Consider the following 23,313-nt stretch of genomic DNA (forward strand, 5'->3'; position numbering starts at 1 on the left):
GTTCCTCCCTCACTGGAGATCACCAAGACCTGTTCAAAGCTCATCTCCACTATTGCTGCACAAGGCACAGCGGCGTGTTACAGATATGGCCACGATGGCCACTTTTCTCTAACAGTGCTGTGGAGGAAGTTTAGCTCCGCCCTTGTTCACAGGACTGTTTGGATTCAGACACATTGGAGGGTTTTCCAGCACGAACGGCTGTTTGAGGTCACGCTGAAGCACCTCAGCGATTTAAGAACAGACTTTGACTCGACGCTCCAAAACCTTAGTTTACTCTTCCTGAGCCAATCAGAGGTGGACTTTCTGCTGTGTTTGCATCATTGTCCTGCTGCCTGAGTGCTCTTGAGCTTCAGAACTCCAAGGGATAGGCGGACATCCTCCTTCAGGGTTTTCTGGTAGAGAGCAGAACTCGTGGCTCCCTCAGTCACAGCAGAGCAGCCCAGACCATCACACCTCCACCACCGCGTCTGCCTGCTGCTGGGATCTTGAAACGCTGTTAGTCTGACGCAGATGTGACTCAAACCTTCCAGAAAGTTCAGCTTCTGTCTCATCAGTCCTCAGAATATTTCCCAGAACTCTCGGGGATCATCCAGATGTTTGTGAGACGAGCCTTTGTGGTTTAGTTGGTCAGCAGTGGTTTTTTTCCTCGGACTTTCCCACAGAGGCCATTTTTGCCCCGCCTCTTGCTTATTGTTGACTCATGACCTCTGACCTGAACTGAGCCGAGTGAGGCCTGCGGGGCTTTAGATACTGTTCCTGGTTCTTCTGTGACCTCCTGGATGAGTCACACTGTTCCAGGATTTCTCCTTGTGTGGCTAATGACTCTCACCATCATCTGACAGATTTTCCAGCTGTTGTTACAGAGTGGAAATGAGCTACCAATCTTAAAATGATGTTTTTAAAGTCATGTTTTAATCCAGAGTTGTTTGAAATCTGATTCAAGTCCCCAGACTTCTGCACCAGCAGGTGGCACACCTTGTCTAATCATGATTTAAAAGTAGCTTGAGTTTCTTCTTCTGCGGTCGTCCTCTGACATCAGCGCTGCATCAGAGCAAACACAGAGGAGAGGAGGCCTTCAGCAGACACAGAATATCAATATCACAGATCAATATATGTGACTGATGACTCCAGCGCAGCCGGATGTTACTGCAGCAGGGAGGCTCACCTGTTGCTCCAGAGGGATGCTGTCCCTTTAAGAGATCCAGGAAGTGCATGGGTGCAGGGGGAGGAGGTGTGTGGAGGCAGAGGGAGGTGGTGCTTTTGAGGAAACAGGTGTGTGTGCTGACAGGGATGATGTCATTCTCTGGCTGAGTCACCTGGGAGACGGCTGCTGAGCGTGGAGGGAGACAAAGGAGGAGGTGAAGAGCTGCGACCATCGCTCCTGTTTGTCTCCCTGAGGAGGTGCGAGGAAGGAGACCCAGCCGAGAAGCAGGAGGAGAGCATCTGAATGCTGCTGTGTTAAGGTGAGAGACTGAATGAGACACCCTGATCACACCAAACTCCATTCAAATTTCACCTGATTTTACTTTAAAGCTTCACTGTGGAACTCCAGCTTAGTCCTGAGCTCCTTTGGTGTTTTGCATGCTTTGGCTCACTATCTGCTAACACATCTGTCCCCCCCACGCCCCCTCACCACCGCAAAAACTCTGAACAGGGTTTACAGCCAAACTACAGTCAGGTTTATGTAGCTGTAGTTCTTCGGTTTACAGGGTGACAGACCATCAGGTGTAATCAGAGTGTCATGGTGAGAAGAGTACGCCTGGGATCATTTAGAAATGGTGTAATTACACAGTTTGTCCAACATTGTGGCTCGTTACTGATAATCCTCTCAGCACTGAGAGGAGCAGCAAAGTTCCTCCAAATGGTGTTCGACTAGTTTGTGTTGCTGAAAATGTAATAATCAGCTGCACGTTTTTTAAACTGAATGGAGCCTTTACGGTAATCCGTCTGGCACAAAGGATCATCTCACTGCATTGTTAGGGTCTCAAAGACATTTCAGCTCTTCAAAAGAATCAGTCTTAACAGCTCACATGACAGGGTTGAGCAGTGACTCTCGGGACCATCCCCAAGCTGAGAACCCCACCACAGGTTAAATACCCGTTTCTTTTATGAATTTGCAGGAGTATCGTCCATCACTTTAGTATTATTTTGCATCACTGTTTTAACCACTTTGAGGAACAATATATTTATAGAAGAATCCATTTGAAACGTGAGACGACTTTATGGATATCCAAATCACTTCGGTCTTTCCTTCCCTGAGGACTAGCCTGATGATGATTGGTTCGTAAGAACAAATTCTCTAGCAGCAAATTCTGAATATATGTTGGGTCCAAGTGCATCATTTCTAAGAATCGCACTGCTTTAATCATGCAGTTCATATTAATGGCATGCTTCTGGCCTTCAAATTTCTGCAACTTTTCGTCGGTTCAATCATCACTTTGGCTTCAGCTTCCTGCTGCAGGTCGGCTCACCGCTGTCTAACTGTGAGAGATCGCTGCTACAGGTGTCAGTGTGTGGCAGAAACACCTGAGAGCAAACAGGCGACTAACAGTCTGTCAACACAAAGTACTCGATGACGCACAGTTGCCCCTGGCTGTGTGTGCGTGTCACCATCGTATGATTGTGAGAGTAAACAGTAGCGATGCAGAGCAGTGGAGGCTGAGGTCATGCAGGAAGTAGTCATAGTGAAATGAAAACAAGGTGATAGCAGCGTGGTGTCACATGACAGGCAGGTTAATGTTTAGCAGGTTTGACTGGTGCTGTTTTTATGTGAAACTTTATTGACTCACCTGTGTGTATCGTGCAATAATGAATCAAACTGCAGTTTACTGATCATGGATTATTGTTCTTCTACAGCTTCAGCGAGTATAGTTTTAACTCTTCACCACTTTCTAATAAAGTGAGAAAGTCATTTAAAAATAATCAAATTGAAATAAAAGGACAATAAAAGGTGCAGTGAAGGTGGCAGAAAATACATGGGTGTAGTTTTCCAGGTGAGGTTGTGAGAACTTCCAAAGTTGGAAACTTATCCCGTGTGTTTTACGATACGACGGTGGCGACACCTGAGGGAGCTGTAGCCATCACTCCGAACTCCTCGTGGGATGATGTCTGCTTACAGAGTGTAGGCGAGTTTTTCTTAGCAAAGTTCCTGAGTGAGTGACTTGATCCTGAAGCATCTGCAGCTGTTTGAACTCCCCAAATTCTAAGGAAAGGCGCTTCAGTGCTTCCTTTATTACCTTCTTTAGCAGAGGAAGTGTGACCGACATCATCTAAAAGTTTGTCAGCAGTGTGTTTGCTGCTCCATAACATAATCTGGAAGAACATCTGCTTTTAATCCAGATGTTGCCTTATGAGCTTGGTTAACGGGACCAGCTCGTGTTCAGTTTCAGTCATGCCTGTTGTTGTATTGCAGCATTTATGAATGTTATGAAAGCATTTTCAGATCAGCTAAGAGAAGGAAACGAATCCCGACTCTCGCCTCTCCTTCTCTCTCACTGCCTTCCCCCTCTCCTCTTCTTTATATTTAGAGAGTTTTGCTTAGCTGGTTAAAACACCTGCTAGGGTTCAAATCCCAGCAATGCCTTTGCACTGATGTCTAACCTCTCCTCTTCTTACAAATGAAACAGGAAAAACTTGAACCACAGCACCTTCAGCAAACTTTAATGTAATGGTACCAAGAATTGCAAGGCACTGCTGGGACTTGAACCCAGGATCTCCTGTTTACTAGACAGGTGCTTTGACCAGCTAAGCCACAGCACCTCCTGCTGTGGTTGGCTTTCAGACATGTTCCATCATCGTGCAGCACCTGGGTGAAGCTGGAGGTTTCCATAAAGTCTGTGAAAAGTTCTAGCAGTGGTTCAGACTGTGATTCAATGCTGACCCTGATAGCCACCGACAGAACCACAGCACCTCCACCCACCTTCAGAAGGAGCCCTGAAGCCTCAAGGAGGCGCTGTGGCTGAGCTGGTCAACAGGAGCTCTGGGTTCAAGTCCAAGCAGTGCCTTTGGGCTCTCCATTTGAAACCATCTGCATCAACTGCATGATGGATGCATCTGCAACAAGGTGATAGCAGCGTGGTGTCACATCTGCATCCATCATGCAGTTAGGAAAGTCTTTGTATGTCCTCAGTTATCCACCTCACGGTACTCTTGAGAGCTTTAAAAACTTCTTTGCACCCGATCCGAGAAGCTTCTTCAGTTCTAGAACAAATGCTGGAGGGTCCCAGGCATTAAACCGCTAGTGGAGCTTCTGAGGGTTGTTCACCCAATATTGATGTCTTGGGCATGTCTAAATCTTCATTGTGTCCTCTTCTTGGAAACGAAGGAGAGAAAGCATAACGCCCAATGCTTCCCGCCATCAGCACTCATTAATGAAATGTAATGGCATTGGTAGGGAGGTAAGGCACTGCTGGGATTTGAACCCAGGAGACACTTAAAAGAAGCATCCCATGCTTCCTTTAAGTGTGTCTGTGATGAACCAGTGGCTTCCACTGGTGCTGTGAGGGAGGAAAGGATGCAGTAATGTGTGTTTTCATATCATAACTTATATACTGTTCACTGTTAGCTGTTCTGTCACTTTTCTGCCTCCCAAAAACACTTCCTTTGTTTCTGTTTTGTTTCCTGACTTTTTAAAACTTCTGTGGGCTTCTTTTCTATTTGCATTGTGTTGTGTTGTTAGGCTGTAGTGTATTTGACCTCTCAGGGCCACCGTACCAACCCCAGCTACGCTGCAGAAGTTTGCTAGCAAAGAGCAGTCCTGACTTCTCCTGCAGAGACAAGTGTTGGAGTGACTGTGATTGTTGAAGCTGTTCTGTGGCCCAGTAAACACAAGCAGCTGCTGTGTGTGTGTGTGTGTGTGTGTGTGTGTGTGTGTGTGTGTGTGTGTGTGTGTGTGTGTGTGTGTGTGTGTGTGTGCGTGTGTGTGTGTGTGTGTCTGTGTGCGTGCGCAGACTCTTTATGCTGGAATCTTTCTCACTTCAGCGAGCGCTTTGTTCATCATCTCAGATTCGGGGAGGGATGGTTGTTGTCAGATTGCAGTGTGTGAGGCGATGGAAGTGACTCACAGTGTTTGAAAACACGTTGGATGGCGCCCGCGGTCCAACAGTAGCACGCCGGCATGAGGAAACCACAGGAAATAAACAAACTGGCTTGTTTGTGAACTGCAGAACGTCACATTAGACGTCTCATTCTGCAGGCAGTGGAGATTTTTGCAGCAGTGATGCATGAAAAAATGAGCTTATTTTCTGGTGAATATAAAGTGGTGTTTGCATGAATATTAAACTCTGAAATGAGTGAACAGGTGGCTGAACTCACAACTGCGTTTTCCCAAAAAGCTGAGACACTGTAAAACGTCAAAAGCAGAATGGCTCCTTCCTGTGTCCTCCCGTGAAGCAAGAAATTATCTGTAGAGGCCGAAACAGTTTGTGTAGCTGGCTTCTCGTCAGGGTCATTCGAGGAAAAGCCAAGTGAAGGTCAAAACACCCAAACTGCATAGGAACAAACCTCTGATAGGTCTGTGTGTGTGTTTTTAAAGGCTGCGTCCTCCTGAGGCCACATTTGTAGGCCGATTACATCACAGCAACGCGGCGAAGGCTGTTCAAATTCATAGACGCCTCCACATGCAGCCGACAAATGTGTCCTCCTTTTCCCCAGACTTGAAGGATGGGTCGGTTGTATTCCTCGTGGCCCACCATATCCCAGAATTCATAGCGCAACTCAATTCCTGTTTCCAACAATGGCGGCAGCTACTTAGTTTTAATATTACTCTTATTATTCTTTCTGGGTCACAAAATAAAGTTTTAAGACATTTTCAGGCGAGAATGTAGCTGTGTAAACCTCAAATATCTGCTCGGTTTGTCAAGACATCACATATTTGCAAAAGCGCTCCGACGTTTTCAGAGACGTCTGTTACCCACCAGCTCAATAGCTGACCGGGGCGAGAACAGCGAACTCCCGGCACATCGTTGTCAGACACCATGATATATAAGTCACTTGGATAACTTTTCAGTGTTTGATTTGTTCCTGAGTAAATCGGTTTGGCTGAGATTAAAGTTCTAGTTTTCACACAGCTGAATAAACGTCAAACAGACAGCTGATTGATCATCAGAAGTGTGAGACGGTCGAGAGTTTACTCCAGTGTCCTGTTATATTTTAGATAGCACGGAGCAGACGGCCGAGTTTATTAAACTCCACAGAGACAGCGCTGACGCAGATCTGAAGGCTAGACTGTCCCATTTCACAGCCTCACGCTTCCGGCCTTCTCAGTCTTCAAAGGACCCGGCCCACGTAGAACGCGAAGGCCGGGTCCTGAGGAGGACGCAGCCTCTGAATTTGGATACAGCTTGTGTCACCATCTACCTGTCAGTCATAGTGGCCACGCCCCATAACATTGCAAACTTTAAGCCTTAATCCAATTTAAAAACTTGAGTAAAATAAAATACAGGTGAAAGTATCTACAGGGATCAAACAGTTTGTGTATCAGGCTGTAAACATGTTTATTTCTGCTGGAAAGTTTTAACATGGGAGTCTATGACCACTGGCTCACTGCTGCCTCTGCTGGATGTTAGAGGAACTGCAGCTTTTCCAGCCCTGTAGGCACACACTTCAGGCTGTTAAACCAATAAAACTTTACAGCCCTGTCCCATGTTGGACCCCATCGTGTGTGCTCTGTTTTCAGATTTCCATCCTTTGTTCTCATCTTTTCTTTGACGTTGTTGCTGAAGCTCTCAGGCTCAAACAGAAACAGTATAAATCTGTGCCAGCGCTCTCTGATGAACACGCTGTGTGTAAATGAGCTGAAACCTGGTCACTGACACTTGTTACCGCCTGTAGCAGGACAGTGAAACACAGGAACGAGAAGATAACTTTAGACTGATGTGGCAGCCCTCGGAGGACATTGTGCCTTTTTTTTGGCGTGGATAAACACAGCTGGTGGCGATAAGCGTCACTCAGCAGTGGAACATCTCAGCAGGAGCTTCAGAAACAGGCTGGACAGTTTCCACCAGTGGAAATATCCCGTCAGTGCAGTTAGACTCAGATCTGAGATCAGCCTGGCTGTTCCCCCACGCTGTGATTTAAACTGTGAGTCCTGAGCTCACAGTCGTCATGCTTTGCACCTCTGAAGTAAAACATCGGCTGACACAGCCTGTGTCTGATCTGATTTAGTCGGTTTATGTTGAGGTTGTTTGTCAGAAAGGCTGGTTCAGAAAAGTGCCAGTGATTAAGTACCAGGATGCATTCTGAGCACTCTTGTTGCTGAATGCAGCGATCTGATTGGTGAGAGCTGTTAATTACTCCTGTGAACAGCTGCGTTAGAAGATTCACAGATTTTACATGTTCGCGGTTTAAAGGCCCAGCTCTCACATTTGACAGTAAAAACATGGCGTCTGTCCACTTTAACCACACACTCCCTCTAACCACTGTTGTCTGTGTGCTGTGACCTTTGACCTCTGTACCGCTCACTCTGCCTCCCTCTGGGTGGAAAACCACCCTCCTCCTAACTTGATTCAGTCAGACGTGAATCGAGATTAAAGAGTTGAGCGAGCTCAGAGATCGCCCCCTGCTGGCCATCAAAAAGACTGCAGCTTTAAGGTGCTTCCACTTTCCCGAGAGTCTCTTTAATACTTTAAAGAATAGAAACTGCAGAAGAAAGAAAGAGAGGCAGCGGAGAGTCTTTTGGCACGTTCACACTGACATCGTCTGCTTTTAATTAAAAAGTCAGAAGCAAACAAACGAGCGAGTGAGCGTGAAGCGTCTGCTGCTGCGCTCCGGTTCAGCCCAGTTTAACGAGAGCCAGGCGGATTCCTCCCAGCAGAGGAATGTTTGAGGCTGCACTGCGGTTCAGACGTGTTCTCCACCCAAACATGAGCCGAGCTGCTCCTGTTATTTCATTAAACAGCGTGGACTTACTGCTCGGCCCTCCTCCTGTTTTTACCGTGGCTGCAGCAGATCCTCTGCAAGGAGAAACAAGTCTTTACGTTCTGATATTAAACGATTCTTTAATGACTGTGTTCTATGAGCATCGTTTCTCTGGGCCGGTGTTCCCTGGGGTTCATCGAGTGCTGCTGCTGTTGTTTCTGGACTGCAGCTGTTTCCACTCATAAAGTCACTCAGCTTCAATTTTCTCTGTGACATAAAAACCATAAATTAATTTTGTTTTGCTGCGGTTTCATTTGTTTCCATGTGAGCAGCTGTATGAGGTCTGGGAGTGACCCTTTCAGTATAAAAGTCAGGCTGAAAATATAACAAACTGTGGAAAATCCAGTTTTAATCTATTTGCTGTGTTATCATATTTAGCAAATAAAAAAATCTAAATCTGTTGAGATGTGGGCCACGGTGAGCAACGCACAGTCGAAAATCAAAAACAGGATTTTTCTCTCATTTATTTGACTGATTTTTCTGCTCCTTCATTACTTTGGTCATGAAGTGTGAACAGCCACGGTGGAGCTCTCAGTTACAAGCCCAAAATCTGTGCCATGCTTCATATTTTCCAAAACTGCCCAGAGGGCCACATAGGGGTCTGTGCAGGACCAGTTCTGGGCCCCGGGCCTTATGTTTGACATCACTGAATATCTATGATGCTGGATTGTTATAGACAAAGCTACAGCAGTAAATGTGTCATTAAAATCATCTCCAGCTGCAGTTTGGTAAGAACCCTCTGCTTTTTCACCACCAGGGGGCAGCATTTTAATGTGTTTTCTGGGTCTTTCTTTTTTCCGTTTCTCCAAATTCATTAGGAACCGAAGATTTTTAACTTCACTAAAAATGGACAAAAATAAGAACAAGTTGTTTTATGCCCTTTCCAGTGAAGGTCTTAACTCTGTATTCTCACAGATAGGTGGGGTGTGTGTATGTGTGGGGGGGTTGCTATGGCTGTGCCCGGGCCCCACGTTTTCCTCATCTGTCCATGTCAGTGTGTGTGCCGACTCAAGGAACAGAAAGGACTTTTACTTATTAAAACCATGAATGATGGTTTAAACGTGCGCATCATGAGCCCTGTGCAGCTCCTGCAGTCAGAGCTGAGCCCAAAGTGTCCTCCTGTGCTCCGAATGTGATCAATAACCTCGTCGATAGAGCCTCACACACACACACACACTGATGACTTCAGCACTGCTGCGTGCTGCACAGTCAGCTTGCAGGTCTTTATTTTCACCATCACACTCCCAGATTAGTCACTTGTTTTCAGATACAACTGTGCTGATAAGCTCATGACTTTATTTAAATGTGATCATACTGAATTCACCTAATCTCACAGTAAATCCATGTGTTTACTTTAAATATACCCTAAAGGGTCCAGTGTTAGGACACATTTAGCACAAAAACATTCATCATTTTTTAAAAACACAACAAATGTCCCTTAGCCGCTCTTACATGTTGGATCAAAGAAACGGGTGGTACCAGAGATTTACTGTAAAAGCATACTTCAGAACAAACGTCATTATACAAGCTGCTTGCATGTTACTTAGTGAGAGTGAGGGAGAAAAAATGTTAGATATACACACTCGAGGACGTTTGGGGGGCGAAACGATAACTTTAAAGCATCAGTGCTCTAGTCCCAAAAGCTGCAGTTCCTCTAGTGTCCAGCAGAGGCTCCAGCATGAGTCAGCCCCCATAGACTCATGTTAAAACTTCACATGAGAAATGTTTACAGCCTGATACACAGATGATCATTTCCACCTTAATTACAGCTATATTAAAGTTTTGTTACGCGATAAGAGGAAGTCGAAGAGGAACGTAGAGAAGGAGAGTACCTCTATATGCAGATGACACAGTTTTACATAGTGGAGAACGGAGACTAACAGTTTATCAGGGGTTCGTTTCAGGAGGCAGAGACAAATGACTATTAGAGGCGTGGCCTCTGTGACTGACAAGTGGATGGTGACACAGACAGCTGTAGCTGCTAGCTTTGTGTTTGTGCTGATGGAGCCTTTTTAATGACATAATGGCTGTATCCCAATTCAGGGTCTGCAGCCTTAAAGTACGCAGCCTCAACGATCCTCAAGGGCCGCGTACTTAAAGACCGCTAAGGCCGGAAGTGCGAGGCTTGTGAAATGGGACGGTCTAACCTCCGTTGTGATGCCCAGGTTGCCTAGCAACCATGATACTAACAGCTGGAAACGTGTCATACAGCTGTGTTTGACAGAAATGAAGGAGAAAATCTTTTGTTCATGTGTTTGTTTCTACATGAGCTTTGATCATTCTCTGTAAGATTAAGCTCAGCTATTGAACGACGTATATTTTAAAGTAAAGGCTTTAAAACCAAGTTAGTACAAACGTCACTAATGTCACATGACTTTGTCGACATGTGGCCAACAGTCATGTTTTAATGTTCTTCGTTATTAAACATTTGCACATCAATAAGTGACATCATATTCAGTACTTAAAGTGTACTCTTCAGGCGCCCCTCATCCGCCGTTTTTTTTCGGCAAAATTATCCACACCCACCGCCGCGCTATGCATTCTGGGATATGTTGGGCCACGAAGTCTACACCACCACGTCCTTAAAATTCAGGGAGATGAAGGACGCATTTGAGGGCCGCATTTCCTTTGGATTGGGACAGCCTTTGTTGCGTCGCGGTGACGTAATCGGCCTTAAAATGCGGCCTTTAAGGCTGCAGACCCTGAATTGGGATACAGCCTGTGTGACCAATAACATGGCTGCTGTGAGGTCACCGTACCACAGACCTATCAGTGTCTGTAACTCCACCCTCTCGTCCTAACAGGGCTCTTCTGTCTTGGCAGCAAAAATGTCCATCTTTTATATACAGGTAATGCTGGCTCAGCGGCTGAGCGTGCACACTTTGTGACGTGTTTTACTGCAGGTGTAACACACATGAGCGTGACCAACGGAGCTTAGTTCCGGTGTTTTTCCCGGTTCAGTAAAGGACCTTTGCTTGACTTTTACTTGAATCACCCTGAGGAGCAGCAGCAGTCCTCGGAAGCCTCCGTCTCATACGCACGCACGCGCTCACGTGCTCACACACCATCGCACCGGCGCACGCGCTGGTGCTCGCGCCCCATGCTGCAGGTAGTAACCCCTCCCCCTCCGTCCTGCCGCTTCAAACACAATAACCTCCGCCGCCGCTCCTTCCCCGGACACGCCGGCCGCCTTCCCCCGGGCTCTGCCTCGCTGCTCCGGCCACAGGTGAGCTCCTTTCATGCCTCCGTGTTTCCGCTTTCTCGCCTGCGTGTTCAGCTCGAGCCTCGAAACGCAGCAGTGTCACCAGGCTGTCGGTACCGGGCACAACCGGGACCCGCTGGCGCTGCCGGGCTCCCCGTCCGGCCGGAGTCCGTGCTGGCAGCTGGAGGCTGTGCCCGGGTCAGCCCGGCCCGCCGAAGCTGCTTCGCCCTCATTGTTCTCCCGTGAAGTTTGCTAGAAGTGATGTAATGTAGCCCCGGCGGCGCGCCGGACTCCGGTTAAAAACTGCGGGTTTTCCGCCGCACTGCTACGCTGCTTCTGCGCACGTTTCGGGTTTGATCCTGACTCCGTGTGTCGGGGTCACTCACACACCGCGTACACACCGGTCCTCATCTTTATGTCATCGATCCCAACTCCATCCGTGGATCCTTGCTGCTCTTCATCACCGGGAACAACAGGCTGGGACTTTTAAAGAGATCTGTTTGGTTATGAAATGTAAGTGTGGGCTGGAACTGAACCAGCCGAATTAAAGCGCTGTTCCCGATTTCTAAAACGGCATTTCTTTAATATTATTTACCTTGTGTGCTGTGCTTAGCAAGCAAAGAAACATTAAAGTGCCATATTTTTAAAAGGAGTTTGGCGCGGTGCGACAAAATGCGATGGAACGAGTGGTTTCTTAGATTTTCGTGTAACAAATGAGATTTCAGAGCCAAAAACTACAAAACTAGCTGCTCTCATGTTCCACACATGGGTGGTCACCGATTGTGGTTTAATGAATCATCGTGAACAGAAGCAGGTTTAATCGGAGTAAAACAACCTGTAGGTCTGGTTTCACTGCAGCTCCATCAGGCTGAAGCATCTCCACCTCTCAGGGAAGTTTAGGAGGTGCAGCAGCTCTCACTGTCCTGCAGGAAATGTGAGTTATGTAGTGTGCCGGGGCGGCCACTGAGGTTTAAATTAAAGAACATTATTCAGCAGTATTCATGGGAAAATAATGTGCTGAAAGAACAGGAGGAGGAGGAGGAAGACCTCCTCCCAGTCTGGATGATTTACTGTTGATTCACTGAACTGATGGAGCTGCTGCTGCTGTGAGGAATGTGGAGAGTGAAAATTAGAACAATACTTTGAGAGAAGAGGGTGTGATGGGAAAAAGTTTGTGAGTTAGAAGCTTTAAAGTCCTGTTTCTGAAGTGAAACCAGAGCAGCAGCATCATCATCATCATCACTGATCGTTACATCTGAGGCTGACATCCCAACACCGGACTGCAGATAAGACACGTGAGTGAGAGCTGAGAGAATAATTAACCGTGGAGCTGTTATTGTCGTATCTGTGTAACAGCTTCTAAAGTTGGAAAGTGTTGTTGGAAAATATTCAGACTTGAAATCTGTAGATTTTTGATCAGGGAATGAAGAACACGTCAGACGTGCAGTAAAACGATTTTCCAGCTCAGACACAAACAGATAATAACAGTGATAATAAAGTTTGTTTGTACCGCACGTTTCAATACCAGCGTTACGACGCGCTTCCTGGAAATGATGAACAAACTGAAAGAAAATGATAAATCTGTGATTTTAATCATTAAAATGAACTCAAAGCCTGAGACGAGCTGTAAATATTCTCCAGCAGGAAGCGTGGGTCTGCGAGAACCCCACTCGTGACCTCTGAAGCTCTCACAGGTCTCAGCAAAGTTTGGCAGGTTGCTAATGACAGGCTAAATGAGAACGCTGGCGTCGTTAGGGCTGCTTATTTTAAATATGTGTCTTTAAAAATAGTTAAAAACCTTCCAAAGTGAGCAGAAAGGAAAATGTCTGCATTGTGCCGCAGTGATGTCAGCCGAAGTGTGGACAAAGGGCCGTGCTGTACTTTGGTGTGATACCACTTTGCACCACAAGATGGTGCAGTGAGCAGTCACGTGTCCACAGCGTAGTTCAGTTACAGGTTAATGCTGGCGTTTCACTTCCTGTGATTGGCTGAAACATCTGTGAGACACCGGATCGGTGCCGCTCTGGTTCCCTCGACTGAAACAGGATTCTTTTCATCACAGACAATAATCTGTGTTTTCATCAAGTTGCATCGACGCATTACTCTTAATCAACTTTAAAATCAGGAAACACCGCTAACGTTAGCCACACGCCTGCACTGACTCACTAATGCAGCTGATGTACATCATCGTCTGCATCACTCTGCTGCCAAACCTGCAGACATTACAACATGTAAACATCATTTTTTGGACCGATTGTGAATAAAACATGACTTGAATTCATGGGAGTGACAGCAGGCGTCTTTTCTTCTGCTGCTGGTGTTTAAAAAGCAGCCACTCTGAGAGCTGCTGAGGCCGTCGTCCTCGGCTCGTCTGAGAGCCTCACGGGGGAGACGACAAAAAGCTAATTCCTCCTTTCACTGAGTGGAATTAAGTGATTGAAGTGCTCCACATTCCCAAATTCTCCGAGTTATTTTGGGGCCGTGGCAGCGCTGAAGGACAGCTGTATATTCATGAGCTCTCCTTTTTAGTCATTAGTCCCCAAATCTTCCTCCAGACGAGCTGCCAAGCAGGTCAGCGACGCCGGGTCTGCCCGGAGAGCGTCTTAGCGGGGATCTGCACAGATCTAAGCTCGGCTGCCGTTAAACACCTTTAAAGAAACCGCGTCCTCCTCCTCTTCTCACCGCCGTCCGTCACCTCCTCATTATTGAGTGTTTTCTGCATCTGGCACGTTTCATTTTTACAAGTATTGACTTTAATTTGATGAATAAATGTTGAGCGGAGGCTCCAGGGAGTCCCGCAGGACCCGAGAATCTGCACTTTACATGAATCGAGCTTCAATCGATTTGTTCCAGCTGCCGGAAAACATCACAGAGCGTTTATTAGATTCATCCTGTGGGCAAAGATCCAGGCACAGCAAAGGGAACAGCCTGTGTCTGAGGCCGTCTACAGAGCACCGAAGCGGACAAAATAAATCGCATTTAAAAAATCAAATAAGCTCAAGAACAAACTTTTAGTGCTTATTTATTATCATTATTATTATTTAATTCCAACTATGATAAATAGGGCTGCCACGATTAGTCGACTATCAAAATCGTCGACGACTGATTTAATAGTCGACGCATCGTTTGAAGCTTTGTAAGATCCTGAAAGACGCAGGAATAAGTAGCAGGATTTAAGAGTGTAATAACGGACTGAAACAGAAGATGGCAGCACTGCATGTACAAGGATGCCAGCTGCCGTTAAACCCCGAAGAAGAAGAAGAAGAAGCAGCTGTGTCCCAGAATTCATAGCGCGGCCCAGCTCAGTTTCCAACAATGGCGGCAGCTAGTTAGTTTTAATATTACTCTTATTATTCTTTCTGGGTCACAAAATAAACATTTAACATATTTTCAGGCGAGAATGTAGCTGTGTAAACCTCAAATATCGGCTCAGTTTATCAGGACACCGCATAATTTCAAAAGCGCTCCGACGTTTTCGGAGACGTCTGTTACCCACTAGCTCGTTAGCTAGCCGGGGGCTAGGCTCACTAGAGCCGTGAGAACACCGGACTCCCGGCAGATTGTTTTCAAACCCACCGCCGCTACTCAGGTTAAACATGATATATGAGTCACTTAGATAACTTGAAAATGTTATTGTTTGGCTTTTTTTAGTATTTTATTTGTTCCTGAGTAAATCGGTTTGGCTGAGATTAAAGTTATAGTTTTTGCACAGCTGAATAAACGTCAAGCAGACAGCTGATCATCAGAAGTGTGAGATGCTCAAGAATTTACTCCGGTGTCCTGTTATATTTTAGATAGCAAGGAGTTTATTAAACTTCACCGAAACAAACTGCAAATGTCATTAAAATTTAATAAACTATCATCTTGTCTTTATTGTTAGTTAGCACAGACCTTACACACTTAAAGCTGTAAGCTAGTGATAGTTATATAAGAGCAGATGCTGCTGGTGCAATAAGCTGTTCATTATACGTCCAATGGATGATGATCTGATTAGTCGACTATCAAAATAATCGTTTGTGGCAGCCTTAATGATAAATCGACTAGTTACTGCATGTCAATTATTTTTATGGTACTTTATATTAAAAATGAGCATTAAAATCATTAAAATATCAAATGACAAGAACATAGCTGTATTGTATGTATTATTGTATGTAATGTTTGGCATAATAAGTATAAGCAGATTTAAAATGACTTTAGGTTAATAAGTTGAAATGAGCCTCAAACAGCCAAATATTGATCACGTCTTATTGTTTTTATATTTACGTCATCGTTCGTTTCTTAACTTCATTGTGGTCTTTGTTTATTTGGTGAATCGTTTTTAAAGAGTCTCAGAGACCAAAAAACCTGGGTTTGGTTGTTTTTGCTCGCTGATGAGGAGCTGCGAGTCTGAAAACAAGGCGTGAGCTCACGGACCGAATCAAATCGATGCCCCCCCCACCCCAACCCCCCGGCTTTATCCCAGCACCCCCACTCTGCCCAGTGCTCCCAGTGCAGCCGCGGTCAGCCTGCACACAGGCAGCACCGAGCCAGCCTGCTGAATTAGAGGTGATTATATCGCTGTGTGTGTGTCTGTGTGTGGCTGTAAAGCCTCTGCGACAGACTGCCGTTTTGTTACATAACCAGTTTTACACTAAATCAGCCTCGGCGCTCACCGGGAGAGGAAATGACCTCCAACCTGTGCTACCACTAATCGCTAACAGGAAGTTAGTCTACAGGTAAAAACCCAAACACCCTAAAAGTGTTAGAGCGGGCGATACGATTGGTTTTCTTTGTTTCACCTGTTTGCTGGTCAGCTTTGGAGTTTTCATTAATCACTCTGTCATCACCTGTAGGCCCGGAGCTCCGCCCACTTCATTATTTTTAAGCCTGAGAAAAGAATTGTGTCTGACAAAGACCTCACTAGTCGGCCTCAGCTCAGGATTTATCAGATAACTCAAACTTGTGTCCCTCACTGACTCACAGGCTGGAGCCTCCGATGGACGTTAGAGGAACTGCAGCCTGGATGTCCACAGCGCAGCGACCCTCAGTGCCTCGGTGTGTCTCAGTGCACTGGAGCCGCTTTCATTGAGAAAAATGTCTTGGATTGAATAATAGCTGTAGTGCCACCTGCTGGTTTACCTGCTGTATGTATTTGCCATGCAGCAGGTTTGGGAGAACCGGATTAGAGATCGTGCAGCATGAACGTGTCGTTTGGTCCTCGTCACATTTTAGTTTTCTGCGCAGGAAGTGAGGCGAGTCGTTCGGAGTTTCACTCGAGTTTCACTTGAGCTCCATGAGCTCCTCGCTGCCTCTCAGCCTGCCTTTTGCTCTTATTCTTTTCCTTTAAATGACATTTCACTGCCGCAGAGGCAGTCGAATGATCCAGGCTGTTAGTTTGCACTCACCACGCTAAAATCATTTGAACCCTCTTAGATCATAAACAAAGCTGTACGTGTTGTAAGGCAGAAATCACAGCAGTGGTTTGTTGATGATGCAGCCCACGCTGTTTGCTTCACTCTAACCCTCTAACCCTCGGGCTTACAGCCAGACAGAGAACACCTCTGACCTCAGCGAGGTGAATTCAAACGCCCGCCTGAGTCTGTGCTCAGTTGGACTTTATGAAACCGGTCTCAGTTCTGAACCTGTCATGGCTCCTTTGGAAAAGTGTCCACACGGAGACTCGGTCCTGCACAGAAACACCCGCAGACAGACGGCGTAATCCTGACCAGACAGACGCATCTGATCAGGCTAATCCCTCCTCACCTCCCTCTGCTCTGACCTGCAGATTACCACATGCACGCACACACAGGCACACACACACACACACGGACACACACCACTTCAGAAGGCACTGCGTTGTGTAACCCTTTCCTAACCCAAACCCTGCTCCAAACCTTTGCATTGATCCTTCGAACCAGGAGGTTGGTGCAGGTGGTGCTGGTCGTGTGAGGCGTGCTGGCGAGCGCGTGCTGGCGAGCGCGTGCTGGCGAGCGCGTGCTGAGCTCAGTGAGCTGTTGAACATGCACACCATGTGACTCATAACCTGTGTGAGTGTTTGGCTTTAGTGGGCAGTTTGCATGGAAACAGCCGAGGCTAAAGAGGGAAACGCTTCAGGAGCATCGCTCCGCCCGCCGGAACGCCCATCGAGTCTGACAGTTAATGATCAAATGTGCGAACCCGCCTGGCTGTGGCACATCTGTTTCACAAGAGCGCTGCGTAGGAGACGAAACGGCCTCCTAGACGCCGACTCACAGATCTACGCCTTTGAGGTCTGAGCAAACTGAACCCCGCCTGAGGCAGCACAGCAGCTCATTTTCAGGCTCAAAGGTCAAAGGTGAAGCCTGGGTCTGGTTTAACCAATGAGGACATGATCAGAATCAAAGCTCCAGTCTGGACAGGGTGGTGTTAAAGGTCATTAGGCCCAAATCTGAGCCCGTTTCCCTTATCGACCTGGCTCCACCTCTTTCTGTGTCTCATGTCTGGTTTTCTAACATCTGTATATCTTCACATCTGCGTCTGTCTTAATCTTGCGTGGGGGAACAATACCGAGAGTGAGCGAGGGAGGTGTGGGCAGGAGTGGAGAGGGGGTGACTGCAGTGAGGAGGAGGATTCCACATTACAGCATCTGCACTGCACAGGCCTAACATTATCTCAGTCTGGGGTCTTAGAGGAGCTTCACAGGCCAGTTATTACAGAGTAATGGCAGCCTTGCAGCCTGTCATTACCCAGCACACCTTCATGTCTCTGCTCCTGCAGTTTGCACACAGCTCGGGCCCTGCTGCGCTTCTGCTGATGTCATCAGTAACCGTGCACGTGTTTTAAATCCGGAGGGTGTTACACGTCCGCTGAGGCCCTGCTGGGCTTTAAACAGCAGGAAGTGTTTTACTGTCATTTAGATTTAAGTGTTAACGTCTAATGGAATCAAACGCACGCTCACAAGCTCATCAAATGGAGCTGCAGAATAAAGCAGGGTTTGGTATCAGGGGTCGAGGCGATGGATGCACACAAAGTTTTACAGGTTTCTGTTGTGGTGAAATACTTCCTGTGAGCTTTGGGGACGTCGCAGCACCTCGAACTGCTTTACAGCACCCTTTGTGTTGATGTGTTGGAGCTGGGCGCTGCTCTCGGGACATTTCAGTTTCTTCATCCTTCCAGGCTCAATCGGTCCACACAGAATATCAGAGACGTTTGTCTCTGCGTTTGATGAGCAAAAGGTTGGGTGTGTGTGAGGATGGGGGAGTCAGGCAGAGCATGAACGAGCGCGACGGTAAATAAAGTCCTCCTCTAAAGCCTCCCTGTCCTCTTTCTCTCCAGCAGGTATGTTCCGATTGGCTGCCTGCACTCGACCTCTGACCTCTGACCTGAGTGTGTGTCCGACCTCAGCCCCGTGGCCACGGCGATGAGGATGACCTGCTCTTGCTGATGTTTGAAGGGTGGATAGAAGGGCAGGAATCCTGCGATTACACAGCAGAGGGTTTTGGGAATACTGGGAATTGTGCGTGTGGAATATTCAGCCTGTAAACAGATGCTCATTAAGAATGTGAAGCCTTTTATTCCCTGAAATACCGAAGTGAGAAATTTTAGATAACTGATACATGTCAAACGTTCAGACGATTTATTGTTTTTTTTACATTTTATTGGATGCTAACGTTCCTGTTTGACTTCACGTTCTTCGTTTCTGGATATTTTTATCTCTGCCTCCCTCTTGGCTGGAGGAAATGGATCAATCTGCACTGAAGCGAGAATACGCGACAGGAAGTTGATCCCTACAGGGAGCGAAGACGAGAACAAACTGGGAATATGTCGTGGAAGAGGAACTACTTTGCATCAGACAGCAGTGGAAGTGGTGTCAGCGGAGGAGGAGGAGGTGGGGCTGGGATGCAGGGAATCCTGACACCTCGCACCACGACGTCCATCGCTCCCAGCAAAGGGCTGAGCAACGAGCCGGGACAGAACAGCTGCTTCCTGAACAGCGCTCTGCAGGTACCGCCTCACACTCTGACCTTTGGCCCCAGCTTTCAGGCTCTCACACACACACACACACACACACACACACACACACACACACACTGACATTATCAGAGCACTGTATTAATCCTGTGAAAATGTTAACATAGAAAGTATAAGCTGTTAAAAGGAGTATCATTTATATTCGTATTGTACTTTGTGTTGTTAGTCTGTGTCGAACGTGCTCACTGTGACTGAGAATCTTGAGCCTTTATATAAAAAGTGCAGTTTACTTAATATTCTGAGCTAAACAGTACGTGTTTATGCCCAGTTTAAAACAGCTGAGTGTCACAGGGGTATTGGGATGAGTCTGTGACATCATGTCAGATCTCTTCAAGGACGTCTGATACGTCCCTGTTATTTTAGCTTTGCACAACAGATAGGTAGGTGTGTGTGTGTGTGTGTTACTTCCTGTGGAATCAGTGACTCAGAAGTCAGATGTTTCCTATGTGTAACGCTTATTTTCAACAGCATTAAATTACAAAACGAGCTGCTCAGACAGCGCTGAGCTCTGTGCGTCTCTTTCTCACACACACACACACACACACACACACACACACACACACACACACACACACACACACACACACACACACACACACTTCCAGAAGGTACAAAGACTTAATTCTTCAAATAATTCACATTTTTACAGAGTCAGTAATTGCAGGCCTCACATTTTTTCACAACTTATGCTTAATAGAGACTGTGATGATGATGATTATTATTGTTGTTATTGTTGGTCTTGTGCAGGAAAAGAAACTCGGGAAAACACCTGTTGAGTTTAAAGGCCGCGTTGAAGAGCTGAAACACATGCGTCGCTGTCATCTCACAGCAAGAAGGTCCTGGGTTTACGCCACCATGTGGGCGGGGCCTTTCTTTGTAGAGTTTGTGTGTTCTCCCACAGTCCAAACATGTGCAGTTAGTGGGGTTAGGTTAACTGGTGACTTCAAATTGCCTGTAAGTGTGAATGGTTGTCTGTCTCTCTGTGTTAGCCCCATGACACACTGTCCATGGTGATGGCCCCAATAAAGACAAGTGGAAGAGGACAGATGGATGGACGGACGGATGATGGAAGGATGGATGGACAGACGGTTGGATGGATGGATGGTTGGATGGATGGACAGACGGTTGGATGGATGGATGGTTGGATGGATGGACAGACGGATGGATGGATGGTTGGATGGATGGATGGATGGATGGATGGTTGGATGGATGGACAGACAGACGGATGATGGATGGATGGACAGATAGATGGTTGGATGGATGGACAGAGGGTTGGATGGATGGATGGTTGGATGGATGGACAGACAGACGGATGGATGGTTGGATGGATGGACAGACAGATGGATGGATGGATGGATGGATGGATGGACAGACAGACAGACAGACGGTTGGATGGATGGATGTTGGATGGATGGACAGACGGTTGGATGGATGGACAGGCAGACGGATGATGGATGGATGGATGGATGGACAGATGGTTGGATGGATGGATGGATGGATGGTTGGATGGATGGACAGACGGATGGATGGTTGGATGGATGGACAGACAGACGGATGGTTGGATGGATGGACAGACAGATGGTTGGATGGATGGATGGTTGGATGGATGGATGGACAGATGGATGGTTGGTTGGATGGATGGACAGACAGATGGTTGGATGGATGGACAGACAGACGGCTGGATGGATGGACAGACAGATGGATGGTTGGATGGATGGACAGACAGATGGATGGTTGGATGGATGGACAGACAGACGGTTGGATGGATGGATGGACAGACGGTTGGATGGATGGACAGACAGATGGTTGGATGGATGGATGGTTGGATGGATGGACAGACAGATGGTTGGATGGATGGATGGTTGGATGGATGGACAGACAGATGGTTGGATGGATGGATGGTTGGATGGATGGACAGACAGATGGTTGGATGGATGGATGGTTGGATGGATGGATGGACAGACGGATGAATGGTTGGATGGATGGACAGACAGATGGTTGGATGGATGGACAGACAGATGGTTGGATGGATGGACAGACAGATGGTTGGATGGACGGACAGACAGATGGTTGGTCTTTAAATGCCTTTATTCGACTTCATAATCTGCTGAATTAAAGATGTTGTACATGTTTGCGCCGTCTCAGATGCTCGTGTGAAGTTTGTGTGTTTTCGGTGTTTCTTCTGTAATAACAGTCTGAACGGTGCTCATTACTGAATGACCTCTAAGCTCTAAATGCATGATGGCGCTGGCGGTGGTTTGGTTTAACCCTGTGTGAGTCAGCGCGTGTCCTCCAGACGAGCCGTTCGCCGTCCCGTCGTGACGCCCTGTCTCTTAAAATGCTCGCCGCTGCACAGCCTCGCACTTTGGCCACAGTGCCTTTGAGCCAGTCAGCTGGCACTGCAGCAGGTAAACAACACGGGTCCGCCGTCCGACACACCCTCTCTAATAACAGCCCAGCTGATCTGCGCCGCTTCTTTGAGTGAGGCTGTAATGAACGCGTGCAGCAGCGTCGCCTCCCAGACTGACGGCAGCGCTCGTTAATGACTCATCGGGAGGGGGAGGGTGGAGGAGGAGGGTGGAGGAGGGAGGGTGGTAATTATCGGTGTAAACAGGCTGACTCATTAACCCCTCGTGGTGAGGCTGGCGGTCTGTGCTGCTGAAGTGACGGCGCTCGTTATGAGCTTAGAGGCTGAGCGGCACAGGTCAGAGGTCACCACACAAACACACGCACCTTTGCAGGTGTGCGACATCATGTGAACAAAGCTGCTGCTCATCATTATATTCCGGTTTCTCACACACCCATGAGTCCCAGAATTCCGATCGGCAAAACTGGAGCTCCGACTTCTTGGATCAACATCAAAGAGTCTGAGGTAACGACCTGCCTCAGGTGTCCGTCCGACCATGAACACATGCTTCCTCCTGACTCCTGCACCTTTTGGACCCTGCAGCTGTCCGTCCGCCCGGTCACGTCAAACCGTAACGGATCAAACGGAGCGGGCCTGTGGGGCGCCGCGCCGAGCTGAGTAGGTGGCAGATCGGAGAGACATCAGTACTGACGGGACGCACAGAGGCTTCGATGTGATGAAGGCAAAGTGAAGAGGAAGAAGATCGCAGTAACAAGCAGCTGCTCACACTCTATCAATATCATCATCCTCCTGCTGCTGCTGCTGCTCAGAACATCCACCTCTCCAAGAAAGCCTCGCACACTCTGACTTTATTTTACTTTGGTCACTCACGTGTGAGTTGATGTTATCATGCATGTGTAGTATGAGCAGCACAGGTGTAAGAACACAGCATGTAAAACACCACAGAGCTCATTTTTTAAAGGCTTCAGGCTGCAAACATCAAACTTTTTCAGTTGTTGATCCTGGAAATTCAGTGAATCTGTCCCCATTGACTCCAATGTTAAATCTTTCCAGCATTCATAACCTGATACGCACACTGATTGTTCTCTAGCGATAATTCCCCCTCACAGCATGTGTTTAAATTGTATTAAAGTTAGCATTATTAGGGGCGTGGCCTCTTTGGCTGACAGGTGGATGGTGACACAGGTGGCTGTAGCTGCTAGCTGTCTGCTAGCTTCACCTGAACTGGACCTCTGGACCGTGTTTGTGCTGTTTTTTAATGGCCTCATCAGTAAAATGCTGCTGTGATGTCACTGTACTAACGGACCGAGGGAACATCTCAGATTTTGATTGGATGTTCCTGATTATCAGCTGAGTGTCGCTCCCGTAGAGTCTGTGGTGGACCCTTTGTGTTTGCGTGTTGTTCGTCCTGCAGGTTTCCGTTTGGGCTTTGATTTAAGTGACGACTGCGGCTCGTCCGGCTGATCTTTGTGCTCAGGTGTTGATGTTTCCTCCTGCTGCGTCCTGCAGGCTGATTTCATCCTTTCAAAGCAAAAAAGGCGCTAAACGCTGATTCCTCTGTGGGACGTGTGCTCGGCGTGCAGATCTGCACAGACGGTTTGTTACCTGGTCGACCTGCTGGAGGCCGCAGCGACATATTGCAGCCGGCGGGGGTGGCGGGGACAGGAAGGAGGAAGCAAACGACCAAATGCTGACGCCGCAGTTTGTTTCACTGAGGACTCAGGTCCAAGCGTGAATCAGATCAGCGCCTCTCCGTCTGCTTTTAAGCCCCAGCATCACGTCTGAATCGTCCTGATCAGCACATTTCTGTTCACCCCGTGTCGGTGTAATAGACACC

At 47.3% G+C, this 23,313-nt stretch overlaps 1 protein-coding gene and 1 non-coding gene across 13 annotated transcripts in view; one reads left to right on the forward strand and one right to left on the reverse strand.

Moving 5' to 3' along the window:
• Positions 1 to 1,223: 1,223 nt before the first annotated feature.
• Positions 1,224 to 23,313, forward strand: part of usp54a (ubiquitin specific peptidase 54a) — a 43,923-nt gene continuing 21,833 nt past the window's right edge. For 2 of the 12 annotated variants that reach the window (XM_026190592.1, XM_026190591.1), the window contains exons 1-2: positions 10,658 to 11,143; positions 18,413 to 19,081. In XM_026190592.1, the coding sequence (XP_026046377.1) occupies positions 18,899 to 19,081 (183 nt within the window). In that variant the 5' untranslated portion in view covers positions 10,658 to 11,143; positions 18,413 to 18,898. Of the gene's footprint in view, positions 1,464 to 10,657; positions 11,144 to 11,167; positions 11,633 to 14,426; positions 14,448 to 18,412; positions 19,082 to 23,313 lie in introns of those variants that run through there. The other 10 variants (XM_026190580.1, XM_026190590.1, XM_026190581.1 and 7 more) reach the window with 9 other exon arrangements.
• On the reverse strand, positions 3,686 to 3,759 carry trnat-agu (transfer RNA threonine (anticodon AGU)). The gene has a single exon. It is a non-coding gene; the product is annotated as a tRNA-Thr (tRNA).

This window comes from Astatotilapia calliptera, chromosome 13, assembly GCF_900246225.1.
Source record: "Astatotilapia calliptera chromosome 13, fAstCal1.2, whole genome shotgun sequence".
NCBI classification, from domain to species: domain Eukaryota; kingdom Metazoa; phylum Chordata; class Actinopteri; order Cichliformes; family Cichlidae; genus Astatotilapia; species Astatotilapia calliptera.